Below are 17,907 nucleotides of genomic sequence, written 5' to 3' on the forward strand. Positions count from 1 at the left end.
TAATTGAAACTTGATGTCCTAGTTTAGGTCAAATCTGGGAGAAAAACTCTAAAAGGGGGCCCCTCCAGAGAGTAAACCCACATGGCCCCTCCCCCCAACCGGTTTGAGAAGGATTCCTCGGAGAGAAGTGGAAAGAACCTGTTTATTTAACAAGCACAGCACCCCCCAGCACACAAAATGAACAATACCGGATGACACCACTCTGTCACAGCTCTGAAAAAGATGACAAATTCAGAAAGTCTCTCCTGGGGTGGTTGCTCTGGTATCAGTCCCTCCAGCGCTGGGGCAGCTGCTGCAGCCACAAGGTGTAAACTCTCGGTGTTTCCCAGGTCCCAGTCCAAAGCAGGTTCAAGTAGGTCCAAAAAAGGGAAAGGAAAAACAGTCCAGGAAAACATTTGGACTGCTTAGCTAAACTAACTAATGAGCAGAAGCAAAAAGCAGGAGCAAAGCAGAAGCAAGAGCAAAGCAAAAAGCAAAAGCAGCACTATGTACTGCCCCGTCTGTGTGTCCTGCCAGCTGTGGGGGAGCGGCTGGTAGCAAAACCAAAACAAAACTTCGCTCTTCAGAGCCAGTCTTGAAAGCACAGAACATAATAACCAGCATGACCAGAACACACGAATGGGGATTCAAGCATCATAACGTCACCCTAGGACATTTGATTATATATTTGATATAGCAGTTTATAAATTCCTTTCTTCACGAGTCAGCTCTACTAAGATGGATTTTGCTTGAACATCAGTAGTGTTTTTCCCAAACTGTAATCAGTCTCCTGACAACAATCTGAAAGCTTCTTTTCTCAGAATTTCAATATTTATTTGGAGTAAAAAATTAAAATTTTTTACTTCTGAGTGTTCTTGGTGGTATAAAATACTTTCAGATGTCTTTAAATAGCTGAAATAACCATAATTAATCTCTTAAATATGTTTCAAATAACACATGTAATTTTTTTTTAGATTTTGAGTATTCTGAAATTGTTTGAGATTCATGATCATTGTGAGTTCGTGAACTAAATTAGATTACCTAATCAAGGAAAGCTGGGCTACTGTATGTAATTACTATTGAGAGTAATTACTTTTTCCTACCTGATAATGCAAATCCTGTGATTGAAAGCTTCATGGCAGATGCTGTTTACTGTGCAGCTAAAAATACTCAGGTATTTTACAGGTCAGGTTAATTATTACTTGGTAATAATCAACTACTGTCAACAGAATAAGAAGACAGGTTTATTGTGACATGTTCTGCTTAGAGTGCTAAACAAATGTATGGCTTGTCAAATACAGCGAGGTAAGGAAAACATAGTAGGTCCCTTCTGATAGCTGGACACTGGACCTACTGCTGCATTTCAGCTTGCCTGCAATTATTTACATAACTGGTTTCAATGTAGCACTGTCCCTTCTTAAAATCTGATTGAAGGGTCACAAATATGGCACATGATAGGAAAGAATCATGGTTTTTCTCAGACTGGATGGTAAGCCCAGCTTATATTTCTTCTTTGGAAGGAAGGCAGAGTTTGAATATTAAAACTTGAATATTAATACATAAGATAAAGCTGAATAGAAGAGTCTGTAACCAGCAGCATATTCCCTTCTTAGGAGGAAATGTAGTGTTAAGAGGGGGGAGGAACTTTATGCAAAGGCACCAGAGTCTTGAATCAAAGCTGTGATAATTCTTCAGAAATTAACTTCTTTTGTAGAGCTTTTTGAACACAATAGGTCTGGTAGACTAATTAAAATTCATTTTATTTACATCTTACAGCTAGGTGTCTAGTACAGATACCTGCTAAGGTATCCCACTCCTAGGAAACAGGAGAAGAAATAAAATACAGGACCAAGTAATGAGTGTGTATGATGTTAATACCCAGGAGAGGATTATTTCAGGCAATGTAGGGTCATAGCTGATGAAGCAGTAGAATAAAACTGACTGCAGAAAATATTTTCATGTGATAAGATTAGTTTACTTGGAACTTCTGCAGCTCTTTGAGTATTTAAGAGAATCTTTTCTATGCCTGTGAACTCATACCTGTTTCTAATGGCTCTGTAAGACTAGTTTAGTGAAGCCAAGACTGTTGGATTGATTCCTCAGAGATCATAACTCTCTTAGGAAAAAGTCACATTTAATGTTGAGTTCTATGAATTTGTGCTTGGATATCACCAAGTAGTAAGAGATGCAGCAGTTCTAGCTAGAAAATAATTTAAGGTAGTTTTTAAAAAATCTTTAATTTCCTTGTTCCTTCTTAAAAAACAACACTTAAGCATCCCTTGTGTAGTTATAAAAGATTCTTCCTGCAGCAGTAGGAGTATTTTAGCAGTCTTGTACAGGTTGGAGGATGTGACTGGTTTTTTTTTTTTCTTTTCTTTTTTTTGCCTGTTTAAACAACTTTGTTGAGACTATTCTGTAAATGTAGCAAGCCAGAGTTCTCTTTCCATTATGGGAATTGTTTGAATGTATATTAGTCTTTTTCCTACCCTGAAGTGTTCAGAGGCCTTTTAATTTTGGTGGCTTTTTTGATTTTTATCTTTTATTTTTAGATTTTTTAATGTCATCACTGATATCCCTAAAAGCATCCAAATAAAAGGGATGTTTACAAATTTTCCCACCCCCACCAAAGTGTTAAGTAAATAAAAGTGTCTCTATAAAGGTGGTTTCTGTCAATCTGTAGAGCAGGCGTTTTGTACTTCTGGCTTTTCTGGACAAATGTGTTCTTTAGAAAGTAAAAATTGTTCAGTATGTTTGCAATAGGAAGCAAGTTCTGAACTTCTTTCCCTTTTTCATGTTCTTCATATTCTTGAGCAATCTTTAGGGACTATTACATAATGAGACATCTTTTTGACTTGTGCTGAGTGTTCTTACTTGTTCTGAGAGAATAGAGGCTATATAATTCAGGCTAGGAGTCCAACAGATGTCTTTTATGGGATAACTGCTCTTCTAAAGAGATGAAAAATTCTTCTTTAAAACTAGCTGGCTATAAAACCACTTTTCAAGTCTGCCACAGGAGAGGTGCTTTTATAACACAACAAAATTAGAAAACCTATTCAGTGGCAGGGTTGTTCTTTCTAGGTATGTTTCTACTTCTTCGGTAAAAAAATACTTTTGCTTCTGTCTTGATTTGAATTCCTTTGATAGTCTTCTTTCTGTGGCTTAAACTAAAAGGTATTTTGTGTCACTGCTTTAATAATGTGAACAACTAAGTTCTTTTATGTTACTTGTATGTCTTGGGATAGCTACAAATGTATTGTGGCCCATCTTGTTTGTCATAGTTTAATAAAAAGTCATTTAGCTAACTGATTTACTCAGTGGTTTTTGCTTTCTTTACCCTTGTGCCTCCTGGAAACCTCAATTTTGGCCAGAAATTTGAGGTCTTTGGGGGTGGGATTTAACTTTGTGTCTGATTGCTGCTTGTAAGCTTATACTGGAGGAGGAAAAATCCACTGTGGGAATTGTCTCCCAAGCTGATAGGTTATGGGAAGACTGAAGGAGTAAGGGAGCAAAGTTTGAAACACTTTTATTTTTTATGGTTAGCCTGGACAATATTGTGCTAGACTGATAATGATGGGATTAGTTTTGTATCATGCATTCAGCACTGTTCCCTGTGCCCCACTCTAGTAGGAAGCCTAGGGAAAGGCGAGACCTGGCTAATACCCTGAGCAGTTCACCCTGAATATACACCTCAGAATTATAGTGACATCAATTTTCAATGGTTTGTATTTATATTTAAATACAAGAATACTCACTAAGCTTTTCAGAAACTCTCCCATGGTATTACCAACCTTTGCAGAGGCATTAAAATGTTATAGGAATAGAAGAGCCTGAGAGACTAATAGTAAGAGTCTAACTTTGAGAGGTTAATTGCAGACCATAATTTGCACTTCATAAGTGTTGTATAGAAGTGGAACATATTGTTTATTTGTCCTATGTGTGTGTATGTGTGGTATTCATGCCAGTTTTATTTTGCAGACAATGGTACATGGACTCAGCTGTGGTTAGTGTCAGACTATCACGAGCATGGATCACTCTTTGATTACCTGAACAGGTATACAGTAACAGTGGAAGGAATGATAAAATTAGCTTTGTCCACTGCCAGTGGTCTTGCTCATCTGCACATGGAAATTGTTGGCACACAAGGTAATCTTACAATTATTCTGCTTGTCATGTGGATAATACTGGTTGTTTTTTTGTTTTTTTTCACGACACATAAAGCATTTATGTGTCGTGAAAAAAAACAAAAACACATTTCACGACTCTGTGATGATTTCCAACTTCACAGAACTTCTTAATTTGAAAGGTTTTTTGCCTTCTTTTCTCTGGTATTGTGATGTAACAATCCTTCCTACAAAATACCTGTTAAAAGGCACCAAGTAATGGTGTGTGAAGCATCTTCATAACTTGGAGTTGAGACAATGTTTGAGTAGGATGTGTGTGCAGTAAATACTTGCAGGAAGAGGGAAAGCAGCAAATGTGGTGTAATGGAAGGCTCTTTCCTGAATAGCCAGACAATCTACAATGAATGTGTTCTGGAGGTACCCTGGTGCACATAATGTGTCACAACTGGAAGGAATTCTGTTCCTTCAAACAGAAGCTTGCACCAGGCTTAGAATAAAAGGAGGTTGGTTTGGGGCTTTTTTACAACTTCTATTTTTTTCTCCTTACAGGCAAACCAGCGATTGCCCACAGAGATTTAAAATCAAAAAACATATTGGTGAAAAAGAATGGGACATGCTGCATTGCAGACCTGGGATTGGCGGTTAGGCACGATTCAGCTACAGACACAATTGACATTGCCCCAAACCACAGAGTGGGAACAAAAAGGTAAAATCATTTATGTGATATGTCAGGCAATTTTTATGATAAATGCTTTGGTTTTCCTTGTCCCATATAAATTTGTGTTGATAGAAAAATAAGCAGAAGGAAAATGTAATGGCAGAGTTCTTAGGCACTTTCTTGTCAGCTGGTGTTTTAGTTAGGTGGAAGGCACTTAAAAAGCATATTCAATGTTGGCTTGTGTAAATGCTGAAAACTTGCTAAATATTCTAGGGCACAAATATTAATTAAAATGATTAAGGGACTTAATGACTGATGATTTTAGAGACTTCAGTGCTCTCTTTCTTCTTGCCATGTATTGCATGGAATTGTTATTTGCAGCCCGATCAGGAGTGTAAAATAGGATATTGATAGTGACAGTAAAAAGCTGTGGTTGTCAGTGTGAAGCCTGTGTGGAAAAAACATACAAGGTGCAGAGTCTTGGACATGGGGCTGTCTTGGAATCACATTTTTAAAGAAATACAAGAAATTAAAACAGTCATCTTTGTCATCTAATGCATAAATAGAATCTTAAGTGGATGAGTCAATATAGTCTCCTAAAAGCTTTTTCTGAATTTGGAAATACAGGTTTTTCTTGCCCCAGAAGCATTCAGAGCTGTTTAACTGAGTCAGCATAAGTGCAATAAAACTTACTGACAGTAACTTATCATTAGTGAACCTTCAGGCAATAATAACTGGAAGCTATAAATAAATTTCCCTTAGTAATCCATGCAGCTATACAGCATACAGAGATAGCAGCACTAACAGTGAACCACAGCAAGCATTTTGGATGTGGGCAACTTGTCATTCTTCTGATGCCTATAGGTTCAGTGTTATGTCAAACTGGAGTTTGGACTCTGCTCATAGAGAAATGTGAGACAGCTAAGTCCAAATGGCTTAGCAGTGTTGGAGAAAATTGTGCTGATGTTGTCCAATCTCCAGCTTATATACCAAAACCACTTTTTTTTCTGTATCCTTTAAGTAAGTGATACTGCTGGGTGTGGGGTTGATTTGGTTTTTACAGTGAACTAGGATGGTCCTTGAGCTGTGCCTTTGTGGAAGGGAAAAAACCCTTGAACATTACTTTAAGGCTCAGTTAACTAAAGCTTTTAGAATATGTACTGAAAATTTGTTTTACTGACACGTACACTGCTGAAGTTACTTTTTTCTAAAGCTCTGCTGTACTAGTCTTTTGCCAATTTTAAAAATACCACACAGATAGTCAAATAAGATTTATTTTCTGAGCTACTTCTAAATTATAAGGAACTGAGTAATATTCCTTCTCCAAGTGTCCAGTAGCAGGCTTATTTCAGAATTCGTCATTGCAATCGCGCATACCATGTGTGATTTTGAATTTTCTACTACACCTACATGCAAAGGAAAATGACATAAAATCAGTTACTTTCTTTAGTCTAGTCACTGGAGAAAGCATCCTTTCAGCTGTGTTTGCAGATCCCACTTACTGGATCTTTTCCTACACAGACATTATTAAATTGCTTGTTCATCTGCTTTACGCTTCTTCTCAAGGGTAAAGCTGTAGCAACTCTTGCTTGCTGCAGTGGGCAGTAGGAGAGCTAAATCTGTTTCCTCTTTTAAAGATATTAGTCATTTCTACCTCTTTGAAAATTGCTCATTCTTGTGAAAAGCTTAGACCCTTCTTCCTCTTGTGCATTCTTAGGTAAGTAACTCTACACCTCTGATCAATTTTTCATAGTACAGTTCAAGTCTTACATGTTCAGTGGCAGTTTTAAGTTCAACTGATTGCCTCTTCTGCACATGGAAGCTTTGGGTACGAGTTCAGGGAGATTTGATGAAGTCTGTACTTTTCTAATGATTGTTGTAAGAATGTATGTCTAGGGAGCAAAAAGACTTAGTCTTGTGTAAGTGATCAGGGTGTTGAGTCAAACTGATGATCCCTCTTTCTGACTGAATTTTCGGACTTTGTTTTCTGTTCAGAGGCTTAGCTTTACCAGAGGGGTGAACTGTGTGCTTTCACAGCTCAGCCTGCAACATAAAGCAGGGAATGTGAGCTTTAAACTGAGAAGGAAATAGAATCTCTCTGTCATTCCCTGAGGCAAGTAAAAAACCCTCATTCTCCTCCTATTTTTTTTAGAAGTGTGGCCCAGCTGTTACTTTTGGTAGTTCAAATAGGTTGTGTTTTAAAAGAAGTTTGGCAGCAAATTCTTACCATGGGTGCTTCTCAGAAGTTTACCTAAACAAAATATGGGCAAAATTCTACCTTGTAGAGTATAGGCTTGATGAAAGGAGGTGCCACACAACATTTTGTGTATGGGTCTAGTTGATGACACAAAGCTCCCTGTATGTTGTACAAGAAATTTAGACAACTAGTACTGAGCTTTTGGACTAAAAGAGATGGGAGAAAGAGATCAGCAAGCACCCAAAGTTTGGCAAGACCATGCTCAACATATTTCAAACCCTTCTTTGTAGACTTATCCTTTTGTTCGTGGCTGATAATTGAGCTGCAGACCTTGCTCAGAAGGTCAGAGCTACTCTATGAAATAGTTGCTCTCTCCAGAACCTAAGATACTGCTCTGCCTGGCAATGCATTTCCAACACATAAGCTGACAAGGAAGTGCCTACTTCTCTCCCTTTTGTGTAACAGCCATGAAATGGCTGAGCTGCTGACCTCGCTTTGGCCTGTCTTGTTCCAGCAGTAATCTCTCAGCAGTCATTCACCATTGTGTGTCATGGAAGCCAAAGCCAATCTAAATGTACTGATGGAGGACCATGGTAAGAGGTCAATTTGCCAATGGAATTCACATTGAGGGGGATTTTCTGCCACATTCAGACCTCTTGTGGTCTTTCCTGTTAAAGCCTTGTTCTTTGGATGGTTCACAGAAGTCAAGACGATCTGCTTTACTGTTTGTTTAGTGTTTCTGGCTGACATCTTGCACCATGGTTGGGGTTTCTAGTTGTTGTTTTTTCAGGTCCATCACCCTTTTCATCCTCATGGCATCTTAAGGTAGATCAAATATTCTTTCTGCTAGGCTCCAAGATAATCAGTTACAGTGTCAAGCACATGAAGTACCATAAGAGTATCCTGTAATGTAGAATCCTTGGAGAGCATTAAAGTATTCACCACAGTCTTCCATTCTTGATTAAAACATCTTTGATATGGGTAGACCAGAACAATTTGAGTGTTGTCCATATCAAAGACTGCAACAATACTTAATATTCCACTTCCATTCAATAAATACTGTAAAAGTAAACCTTACTCTCAACTCAGACAGTTGTCCTCTGCTTGTGCTGTGTTTATTACTTGTGAGGAATTTGTGTGCCTTAGGAGAACTCTCATCTCAGCAAACTTCGTTGAAGTTCTGGGTAGTTCAGAACAAATGTAACTGTTTGTTGCATTTTTTTACGTATCTTGATAGTTCTTGCCCCCTTATATCTATGTAATTTCTGTAAGAATTTCTGTAGTACTGAGGGAGTCCTGAAATTTCTTTAAGGAGTGTGTCTTACAATTTACCTACCATTCCTGGTACTGGAAAAGAAAATCCTACAGTGCTGTTGATTAAATGAAACCATGTCTAGCCTTCTGTGGTTGTTCCAGAGGTACAGCTATTGCATGGCACTGTATTCCATTCCAGTAGGCTGCATTTGTTGCTTTTTTACCAGACAGCACTGCTCTTCAAAGCCCAGGTGCCACTGTTGGCCTGCTTCGTGGGTATGTCAGCTTGAGACTGCTGGGGCAGTGGTGTGGAGAAGCACACTGAACTCTGCTAAACATCACATACTGGATTTAGCTGCCAGAACCCGATCAGAATGAGAGAGCAGTGATGTTGATTTGATGCAGCAAATAACATTCATTCTTTCCAGCAGCCAGTGGGGATGCTGCTGCCAGTAGCTCTTGCAGTAAGGTCCATACTGACGTTTTACTTGGCATTCCCATGTCAGACTTACTTACTAAACAAGGTAACAGCCACTTGGATGCCATGACCGGTTTTCAGGCCTTATTTCCTAAGGGAAACTTTGTTCCAGATGTTTCTCCTTGCAGGAAATGTGGGTAAACCAAATTGATGAGCACAGTTTTTATTTTGTAACCCACATAACTTACTAATTTTAAATAAAGTATGGTTTAGGGTGGGAATTGTAGACTGTATGATGAAGAATCAGGTACTGCAATGATAGTGGGCCTTTGTCAAGAAATTTTTAACAGCGCTGGTTTCTTAACCAGCGCTTGTCTATTCCTGCTGTAGGCTTGTTAGGGGGTATTTTTAAGTGGCTGCTACGATTTTTCAGATTTCAGGAACTGGGGCTTCCTCTTGCCTGACCTTTGGAGCCAGGTGTGTTCCAAAGGGCTGGGGCTCTGTTCATCTGAGGCTCATGGATATGGCTGCTGCTTTCTTCCTTGGGATCCAACCAGTTGTACCCAGACACATATAGTATGGATAGAGCTGATTATACAGATTGCTGTGCACCATGTGCTGTCTTCAACACCCACATAAAACACTGTCAGAACTTGTATAAAACATAACTATAGACAGCCAAATCTCCTTCCTTCTCTTCAGCTGATCAGGATTGAGCTTCATTAGTGAAAGTACATACTCCCTTCTGCAGCCTCACAACTCCAGGCATGTTTATGAGCCCCTCAACCATCCATCCAAGGCTTGCTGTGTCTAATGCCCTTTCCTGAGCTCCATGGATTTCATACTCACCAGCTGGGTTAATGTGTAGCAGCAAACAGCTGATGTATTTGTATGCATGCCCACCTGCATGGATTCCCTTAAATATCAGTATGGGCTCTTGTCCTGGCAAATAGCCCTGCCTGGGCTGCCTGGGTGCTGGCTAGACCAGCTTGAAGGTTGCTATTTAATTACAGTCCTGCACATCGGCTGTGCAGGGTTGGAGAAATGCAAATCTTCTTGCCCAGCCTAGCAGCTGGTGCCCAGGCACACAGACCTTACAGCCTGTGACTCCTACTCCAGTTGCTGGTGCTGAGAGACCCTTACTCTGTTTTCCTCATCCCCTTTTCTGTGCTGTAGCTGGTATGTGTAAGCTGTGACCATGAAGCCTGTGATCCATGGTCTTATTTCAGTAGCTGAAGCAGACCCACTCATTTGATCCAGTTGCTGGCACCAGGGTTTCCTTTACCTTCTGTCAGACTACAGTCGCTGGCCCAGAATTCATTTACAGAATGACCACTGTATAGCTCCAGATACGTGCTCTTACCACCTGCAGACATGCTCCCAGGACCTGTAGTTCCCCTTCCAGCTACTGATGTTGAGCACATCCTTCTCTCTAGTTTCAGCTTTATCCCCTTTGCTGCTGCAGTGCTAGACCTGAATAGACTGATGCCTGCCTTCAGCTGCTGACACACAGTTCTTAGAGAGCACGTGCACATAGGCTTGAATGAGATTGCACAGGATAGTTAGGATTTAAGGAAATAGGATATACTGGTGAGCATGTGCAGACTGGCAACCTTTTATGCAGCAGGCCCTTTTGCTACCCTTTTCTATCTGTTGCTGCACTTCTGTTCCCTTTGTCCTGGACATTCCTTGATAAGCATTGAGTAGTTGCACAGGCCTTCCTTCAATATCCCCAATCCTCATAGAGTTCTTCATTCCCACGTATTAGCAGTCACAAGGTCCAGACTGCACCTCTATAAAGTTATGCCTGGAGTTTCTTAATAGCCTGTCAATGAAGAACTGGAGACTTCCAGTTTAATTCACTGTCTCTGTTGTGCCTTATCTACCAGGTTTATAGCTCTAGTTTATTGTTTCACATTTTACTTATTCCCCCTATTTCTCTGCTTGTTTCTCTGTTTGCTTATCCCTTTACATTGAATTGTCTCTGATTGGATAATCTTAATGAAGCAGATTTTTCTTTTATCTCCTTTTCCCCAAAAATACATTATTTTGTATTTGAGCTGATCAGTAGTGCTAAATTTTTTCTACTCTTAAGTGTTTATGATTTTTTTTTTCCCACACAGGTATATGGCTCCTGAAGTCCTAGATGATTCCATAAATATGAAACATTTTGAGTCATTCAAACGAGCAGACATCTATGCAATGGGATTAGTGTTTTGGGAAATAGCTCGGCGGTGTTCAATTGGTGGTACGTGGCAATCTTTATAAAATGGGACATATTAAGGAGCTATAAGGAACTTAAACTTCTTCAGGTTCTGAAGACAGTTTGCTCAAAAAACAGTGCAAAGTAATAGCCAGTTGATCTCAGACTTTCTAATTGTTAATCCTGTAAATGATAACTGATCTATTCAATCTCTTTCTAGATTGACAGACCATACTTATTGAAGAAAATAGGAAAGGTTCTTTTTTTTTTCCAAATATTTACATAGAGGGGAGAAAAGGGTAAAATTTAATACTCTTGTGAGCAAGAGGCAAATATCACAAGACCCTAGCTATAATGTGTTCAGATAAATCTATATCTTATTTAAAATAAAGCATGCTGTTATAAATCATGTGCTCTGAAGAAGCATGATTTTAGTATAGCATGTGTAAGATTTGTTGTAGCTTATATCTCTTCCAATTTTATAAATTTTAGATCCTTGAAGGGTAATGTAAACACTCCTAAGGTGTGGTTAAGGATTTTTGTTTATTTGTCAGTTGTGTTGTAACTTTTAAAAAGGAAAACCGAAAACTGGTAGGGTACTGATAAGGAACACAGTAAAAAGTGAAGAACACGTAATCCAGAGTTAGCTAAAATAAAGCTATTTTCAACCTGTTACAGGAATCCACGAAGATTACCAGTTGCCATACTATGACCTCGTTCCTTCAGACCCTTCTGTTGAAGAAATGAGGAAAGTTGTGTGTGAACAGAAGTTAAGGCCCAATATTCCAAACAGATGGCAGAGCTGTGAGGTATTAACTAACCTTGCTAAAGCTGCTTTAATGGACACTAGAGCTTTTAGTGATTTCAGTGGCTTAAAAGTCATGCTTATTGTTGAAGGGAGAAGAGCTGCTTTTAGGAGAACTTAATTTCATTCTAATCATTATGGTTTTATTAAAAGCATTGTTCCTTGGTTATACATAAGTATTTAAATGTAGTTTCATGAGAGTTAATAGCTAACTCTGCATGGAGGATTCTAGGATCTCTTCCTGTGAAGCATAGATGATGCTATTTTAAATTACAGCTAGTCTGAATTACATTTTGCAGGAAGCATCATTGTAAATAAATTGTACTGTGGCTGGCTGGGATTGAGCCAGCATCCTTCATAGGCTGCACAGTGCTGTGTTTTGGATTTGTGACCAAAGCAGTCTGATAGCACACTGATGGTTGCTGAACAGTGCTTGCACTGGCATTCTCCGCTTCAAGGCATTCTCCGTTTCTCAAGTAGGTTGGGGGTGGACAAGAGCATGAGAGGGAGCAGAGCCAGGACAGCTGACCCAAACTGGTCAGACGGAATATTCCATAGAATTGCTCTGTCACAACCAGTGACTCACAGCTTGGGCAACAGCTTCAGTGGGCAGCAGGAACAGTGAGGTACTGATAAGGATGAGGTGCTTTGGATAGAGGAGGGAACCTGGGTTGTGGCCTGTGTGGAATGAATGCATGGCTAAGAGTTGGGCAAGAGTGCACAGGAAGGAGAGAAGGGTGGTAAATGCACCAACAAACTGAGGCAGGTAGTTATCAGGATTAAAATTACTAAGGTAATACAACTTTCACGGCACTTTGGAGCTGTTACTTTATTTCATCTGCCATTTTTGTTATTTGCTTTGTTATAAATAACATGTAGAAGGACTCAGATTTCAAAGAATGGCTGTCTGAAGGATAAAAAGACTTCAAAAATTTTTAGAATCCTTGCAGAGCTTCAGTTTGAAGAAGATGGCTCATGAACTTAATTGCTATGCATTGAAGTAACTCCTTAACTGCAAGTACAATTAAAAAGTGTATTTTTGTCTGATGTGAAAATTCAAAAAACGTTCACAGATAAGCTAATAATTTTTCATTAAAATGTTATTTTCATGGGCCAAAGTCTGCTGAAAAATACCAGGTTTGCTCTACAGCGTTTAGAGAGTTTTACTTTTCTGTAAATAAAGTAAGTTTTTTGGTTTGTTTTCTTTTTTAAACAGTACACTCTCCTATGCACCTGTAGTAATATTAATGGACTTCAGAAATGCCTGAAGAGTCTAAGGCAGAGCAGCAGTTACATGGGCTACGCTGGAACAGCAGTGCATCTAATGACTTGTGTTTCCTTTGCAGGCATTGCGAGTGATGGCAAAAATTATGCGGGAATGCTGGTATGCCAACGGAGCCGCTCGGCTGACAGCTTTGCGCATTAAGAAAACATTATCACAACTTAGTCAACAGGAGGGGATCAAGATGTAATCCTGGATTTGCTACCGAAGAACACTGTAAAAATCCCTATCTGCACCAGAGTGGCGTGTTAAGAAGGTTAATTGTTCTACCTCACTGGGGGAACAGAAGGATATTGCTGCCTTTAGTACTTCATAGGAACGTCACTTATTAGGATTTTTGTGGATGTGCTAAACAGTTGTGTTGGGTCTTTCTGTGCACTATGAACCTCTTTCCCAGGTTATTTACAAAACATCATGTACTCTAGTTTCATTAATCTATAATTTTTTCATTTGGGAAGTTGATAGCTGGTCTTAGCTAGTTAACTGTGCTAAAAGTAGGAGGTCACTTCTAAAATGAAACTGGTTTGCTATATTGTTCTACAGTGCATTGATGGCTCTTAAAGCAACTTTATTCCTGCCTGGTACATTGACTACTCTGAACCACTGTCTCGATTCCTTGATTCAGATTGTGAATGTACTATTGGAGTATACCTTGCTAGCTATTAAGGTAGTGCATCTTTTGGACTCTTACCTTGACTTACAAATTGACCTCATTCAGTTGTGGGAACATAACTTATGCAACTATACTTTATACGTGATTACTGGGTTTTTTCCACTTTTTCAGAACATTACATTGCCTTCAAAATAGATTGTATTACACCAGTAAGTGCCACTTTTGAGTCTTTTAATGCAAAGTAGGGATGTACAAAGCCTATGGTACTTTTGGTTTCAAAAATACAAGTTAAAAGTTGTTCCTTTGCCTAGCTAAAAGTGCTAAATCTCATTCATTGCAACAGTGAGTACATAATTGATAAAATATCTTCAATTTTACCAAAATCTGACTCTTGAAACCACTGTGGGAGTTTTCAATAGTGTAAGCTAGTAAATTCACTGTCATATTTTGTAATTGTCAAGTTATGAGTCATAATTATGTAGGAGATATTTTTTTATCAAGTGGTACTTCTAAAATTCTTGAAGTACCAATCTACTTCAGAAGAGTAGCAAGAAAATTAAAATACTAAGGGAGATTTTGCTTCATTAAATAAGTATGAAAAGCATATTTTCTGTGCAGTTCTGCCGAGTCGTAAGGCTCAAAGAACAATATTTGCGATTACACAATGATTAAATGCACCTGTCATTAGAGAAGTTATTTGGGCTTTTGTACTAGACAGTTCAAAGCTGCTTATAAGTTTTTTGTGCATGTATGTTGTGTGTGCCTCATACACAAAGTGGTGATCTAGAGAAGGTGGTGGGCTGCAGGTCTTTGGATACAAATATTGGAGGATTCCAGCAATCCTCTTCATTGTTAGAAGAACAAAGTTTATGGTAACTTGTGTTGTCATAAGAACACAGAAGAATATGCATGGCTTTAGTCAAGATTTCCCTGAGTTTTTAAGAGTATCATAATATTTTCACAAACTTGTTTAGAAATTAAATTGCTTCCTGCCCAAATGTGCAACAAAAACCTGTTGTTACCAGGATACTTTGTTAATTGCAATTTTTACAAGAGTCTGGTTGACCTTTGGTTTCATTAATGTCCAAAACAGTCAATATTACAGTATGTAAATGTGCCTGGTAATTAATATGCTGCCTAACCTGCCACTCTTCAGAACACATCAGTGCCCATCTCATTACACAACACACATGGCAAGGTTTAACTTAGCTTCCTGTTCATCCCTTGGCATGAACAGGAAGCTAACAGCTCTACCAAGAGGGTGGTGGCAGTGGCAGAGTGGTTGCTGGCAGCAGCACAGTCGAGCTTCTGTGCCATGGTGATGTGTGGCAGCTAAAGCAGGAAGAGGCTACATGGGTGACACAAGCCTTACCCAAGAAAAGCCTTAACCATTCATTTTTGTTTATTTCTGTATTCTTACTGCTTGCTTGGAGATGAGTTTAAACTATGTTAGAATTACAGACCTTCAGAGGTCAAACTGCAAATGAAGAAATGCTTTTGTCAACAACAAAATGGATGAGTTTATTCATACTGGAAGACAGTATCCAGGAGAAAAGGGAAAAATAAGAGAAGTTCTTAGAAACCAATTAGGCTTAAACATACATACAGCTGTCACACTTATGTTTGGCATTATCTGACAAGTGAGGCTTATGTGCTTCAGGCCTCTGTCAATCAAAGCCTGATAAAAAATTACTTCATGTAGGTATTTTAAATAAAATATGCCTTTGTGCATATGGACAGTTGTGCACCACAGTTTTTCAATTAGCTGTTCAAAAAAAGATTCTGAATATAACATAACTGCCAAGCCTCTCTTCTTGGCAGCCTCTCTAGCAAGTTCTATGTATCTGTACAGATACTTTAAAAAAACAGGTCATCATGAAAATAGGTCAGGGTCTCCATCTAATTTCTAAGGCTTCCTAGCTAGTAATTCAACTTTTCTGTTTTGTGACTTTGTTACATTTCGAGTTTTCATAGGTGTTCTGGGATCCTTACCATAGATACGAATGGTACAGCTCCTACTTCAGAAATATCAGGCTCCTGGCATGCCTCAGATCTCTATAGTAATTTTGGTGGTAACAGGAGTGTTTACAGTACAATTAAATAATTTTTAGTGGCTCTGTTAGCACCCACAAAACCTTATCAGCAAAACATTTGATTTCCTAAAATATACAGGACAGTTCTGTTGCATTTTAAAGAGGATGTACAGCGGCTGAACAGCCTCATGGCACGCAGATGATTCTGTCAACAGTATAACTGTGTGTTATATTGTATCAACCACCTGCAAATCTTCACTCTCCTGAATTGCTCTTACTTTGTTCAAGATTTAGCTTTGTAATGGAAGTTTTCAAAAACAAAGCACAGAAGGATGATTGACACTGTGTATGACCTAAGGAACAGTATTTTAGAACAACCTTGTAATTCCTTTTGGGCTGCAGAACAGGAAAATTCTGAGTAGAGCTATATGTATCCTCAGTTCTGACACCACAACTTCAAGCTTTGTTCTTCTTTTCCATTATATGAACTGAACACCTTTTACAAAGGCTGTGTCTGTATATATTATGTAACTTTAAATGTTACCTGTGTAAGATCATATCTTATATATATGGACACAGGTACACATTAAGTATTTTTTAAATTAAGATTGTAATATCACCAGATCTGCTCTTGGAAATCCAGGGGGACCAAAATATTTTAGCATTCAGAATATTAATTTTGTATCATTTCAAGTATATACCAAAACAGTTTCTGATTAATACTGATGCAAATGTTTATTGTAAATATTACATACATTATACATTCACTTAAGTTTTGTGGATTTTATCAACTTTACATTTTAGTAGCATTGAAGCCTCAGTTTGGTTTACAGACTTGTGACCAGATGGATATGGACATGGAGAACAAGGAGCATTGGAAATAGTCTGATGCTGAAAAGCCTGAATTGTCATTTTTGAAATGCTGGAAATTCTTCAGGGACCTTCCAACCTTAAAAGCTGGAATTCTGGGATGTTTCTCAAGCAGACTCTCCAAGTATGACACACTGTCACTCTCCTATGGTTCTGCTTGTGATCCTAAGAAAGACTTTGTATATAAGTAAAGATGTTGGTATTGACTGTCTGGGGACATGAAGGTGTCAAATGAAGTAAGAGGCTATTTTATTTTTTCAGTAATAGCTCTGAGTGTGATTGCCATGAATTTCACCTTTTAGTTAGTTCCTTGTTATATTGTGCCATTGAAATGATTGCAAGGTATTAATCATTTTGTGTTTAAAAAACAAGCAAACAAAAAAATCCCTTCACCATATCCGTTGCTTTAAACTCAAATTACCTCTTAAAAGACCAAGGTACATTTACCTCATGTGTATATAATGTTTAATATTTTTCAGAATCTTCTCCAGGTTTGCAGTTACATGTTTCTAGAAATATGGGTATTACTAAATTTACAACTTAAGTGGTACTAAGTGTATTATCTGGTGCCCCAAAACACTTTATTTTCTGTATTTTATTGTATTAGCAAGTTTGCTGCTTTGTCACTGTAGCACCTGCCCTTACATAGCTGTGTGGATACTGCCTTGTAAATTTTACTTTTTGGATGATTTGAGGATCCTGTACAGATGAGTGTCACTTTTTTAAACCTTACCAAATTGTGCATTTCCCTTACATTTCTGAAAATATGTATTGTATTTGTAGAGTATACATTTCAATGGATTGTAAATAGGACAGTAGAAGAGTGGATGCTTATGTTAAGTGCTAACACTACAGTAGAGAGATTAAAGCAATGAAAATAAATAACTTTTTTCAAAATCACGAGTTGTCTTTCAGAACAAGAGGTTGCAGGTAGATACAGGTTTGTGTGCAATGTTCCTACATGCTAATATGTGTGTTTATTGTGAATTCCTTTCCTCAGAAGGAATTTCTTCTAGTACAAAAGTGCTAAAAGTATTTGCTACTGCTGAGGCAATCCCCCTCATCTGTGCTATGTACATAATGCTAAAGTGCCTGCTCTTCCTTGCCTTCTACAGTAATGTTGGTATAAGAACATTGCTGGTGTCTCTCATCTCCTGGACAAAATTAGTAATGACAAATTGTTCCCTCTCTACATTTATATTTGCATAAAAATAACATTTAGTCTATTTTAGTCTGTTTAAGCAGCTCAGCACCTCAGTGCATCCCATAACTTAAAGTAAAATCTGCTTGTGTTGGAGTATTTCTGTACGAAACTCAGTTTCAAGCTGGTGTTACATTTCTGAAGGAAAGTGCATATTTAGATACAACAAAAATAGGACATCTTGCCCTCATATAAGTTTAGGTTCATCCTTCAGTTTTGGCTCAGACAGAATTACCAAAAATTACTACTTTCAGCAAACTTTATCCACAATGG

General features: G+C 38.3%; 1 protein-coding gene across 1 annotated transcript in view; it reads left to right on the forward strand.

The window, feature by feature from the left end:
* The window catches only part of TGFBR1 (transforming growth factor beta receptor 1), a 35,269-nt gene extending 17,939 nt beyond the window's left edge, over nt 1-17,330 (forward strand). The window contains exons 5-9 of the mRNA XM_059850913.1: nt 3,955-4,122; nt 4,650-4,806; nt 10,751-10,875; nt 11,509-11,639; nt 12,982-17,330. Coding sequence (XP_059706896.1) covers nt 3,955-4,122; nt 4,650-4,806; nt 10,751-10,875; nt 11,509-11,639; nt 12,982-13,107 — 707 coding nt within the window. The 3' untranslated portion in view covers nt 13,108-17,330. The remainder of the gene's footprint in view (nt 1-3,954; nt 4,123-4,649; nt 4,807-10,750; nt 10,876-11,508; nt 11,640-12,981) is intronic.
* Nucleotides 17,331-17,907: the final 577 nt, after the last annotated feature.

This window comes from Haemorhous mexicanus, chromosome 1 (genome assembly GCF_027477595.1).
Source record: "Haemorhous mexicanus isolate bHaeMex1 chromosome 1, bHaeMex1.pri, whole genome shotgun sequence".
Classification (NCBI taxonomy): Eukaryota; Metazoa; Chordata; class Aves; order Passeriformes; family Fringillidae; genus Haemorhous; species Haemorhous mexicanus.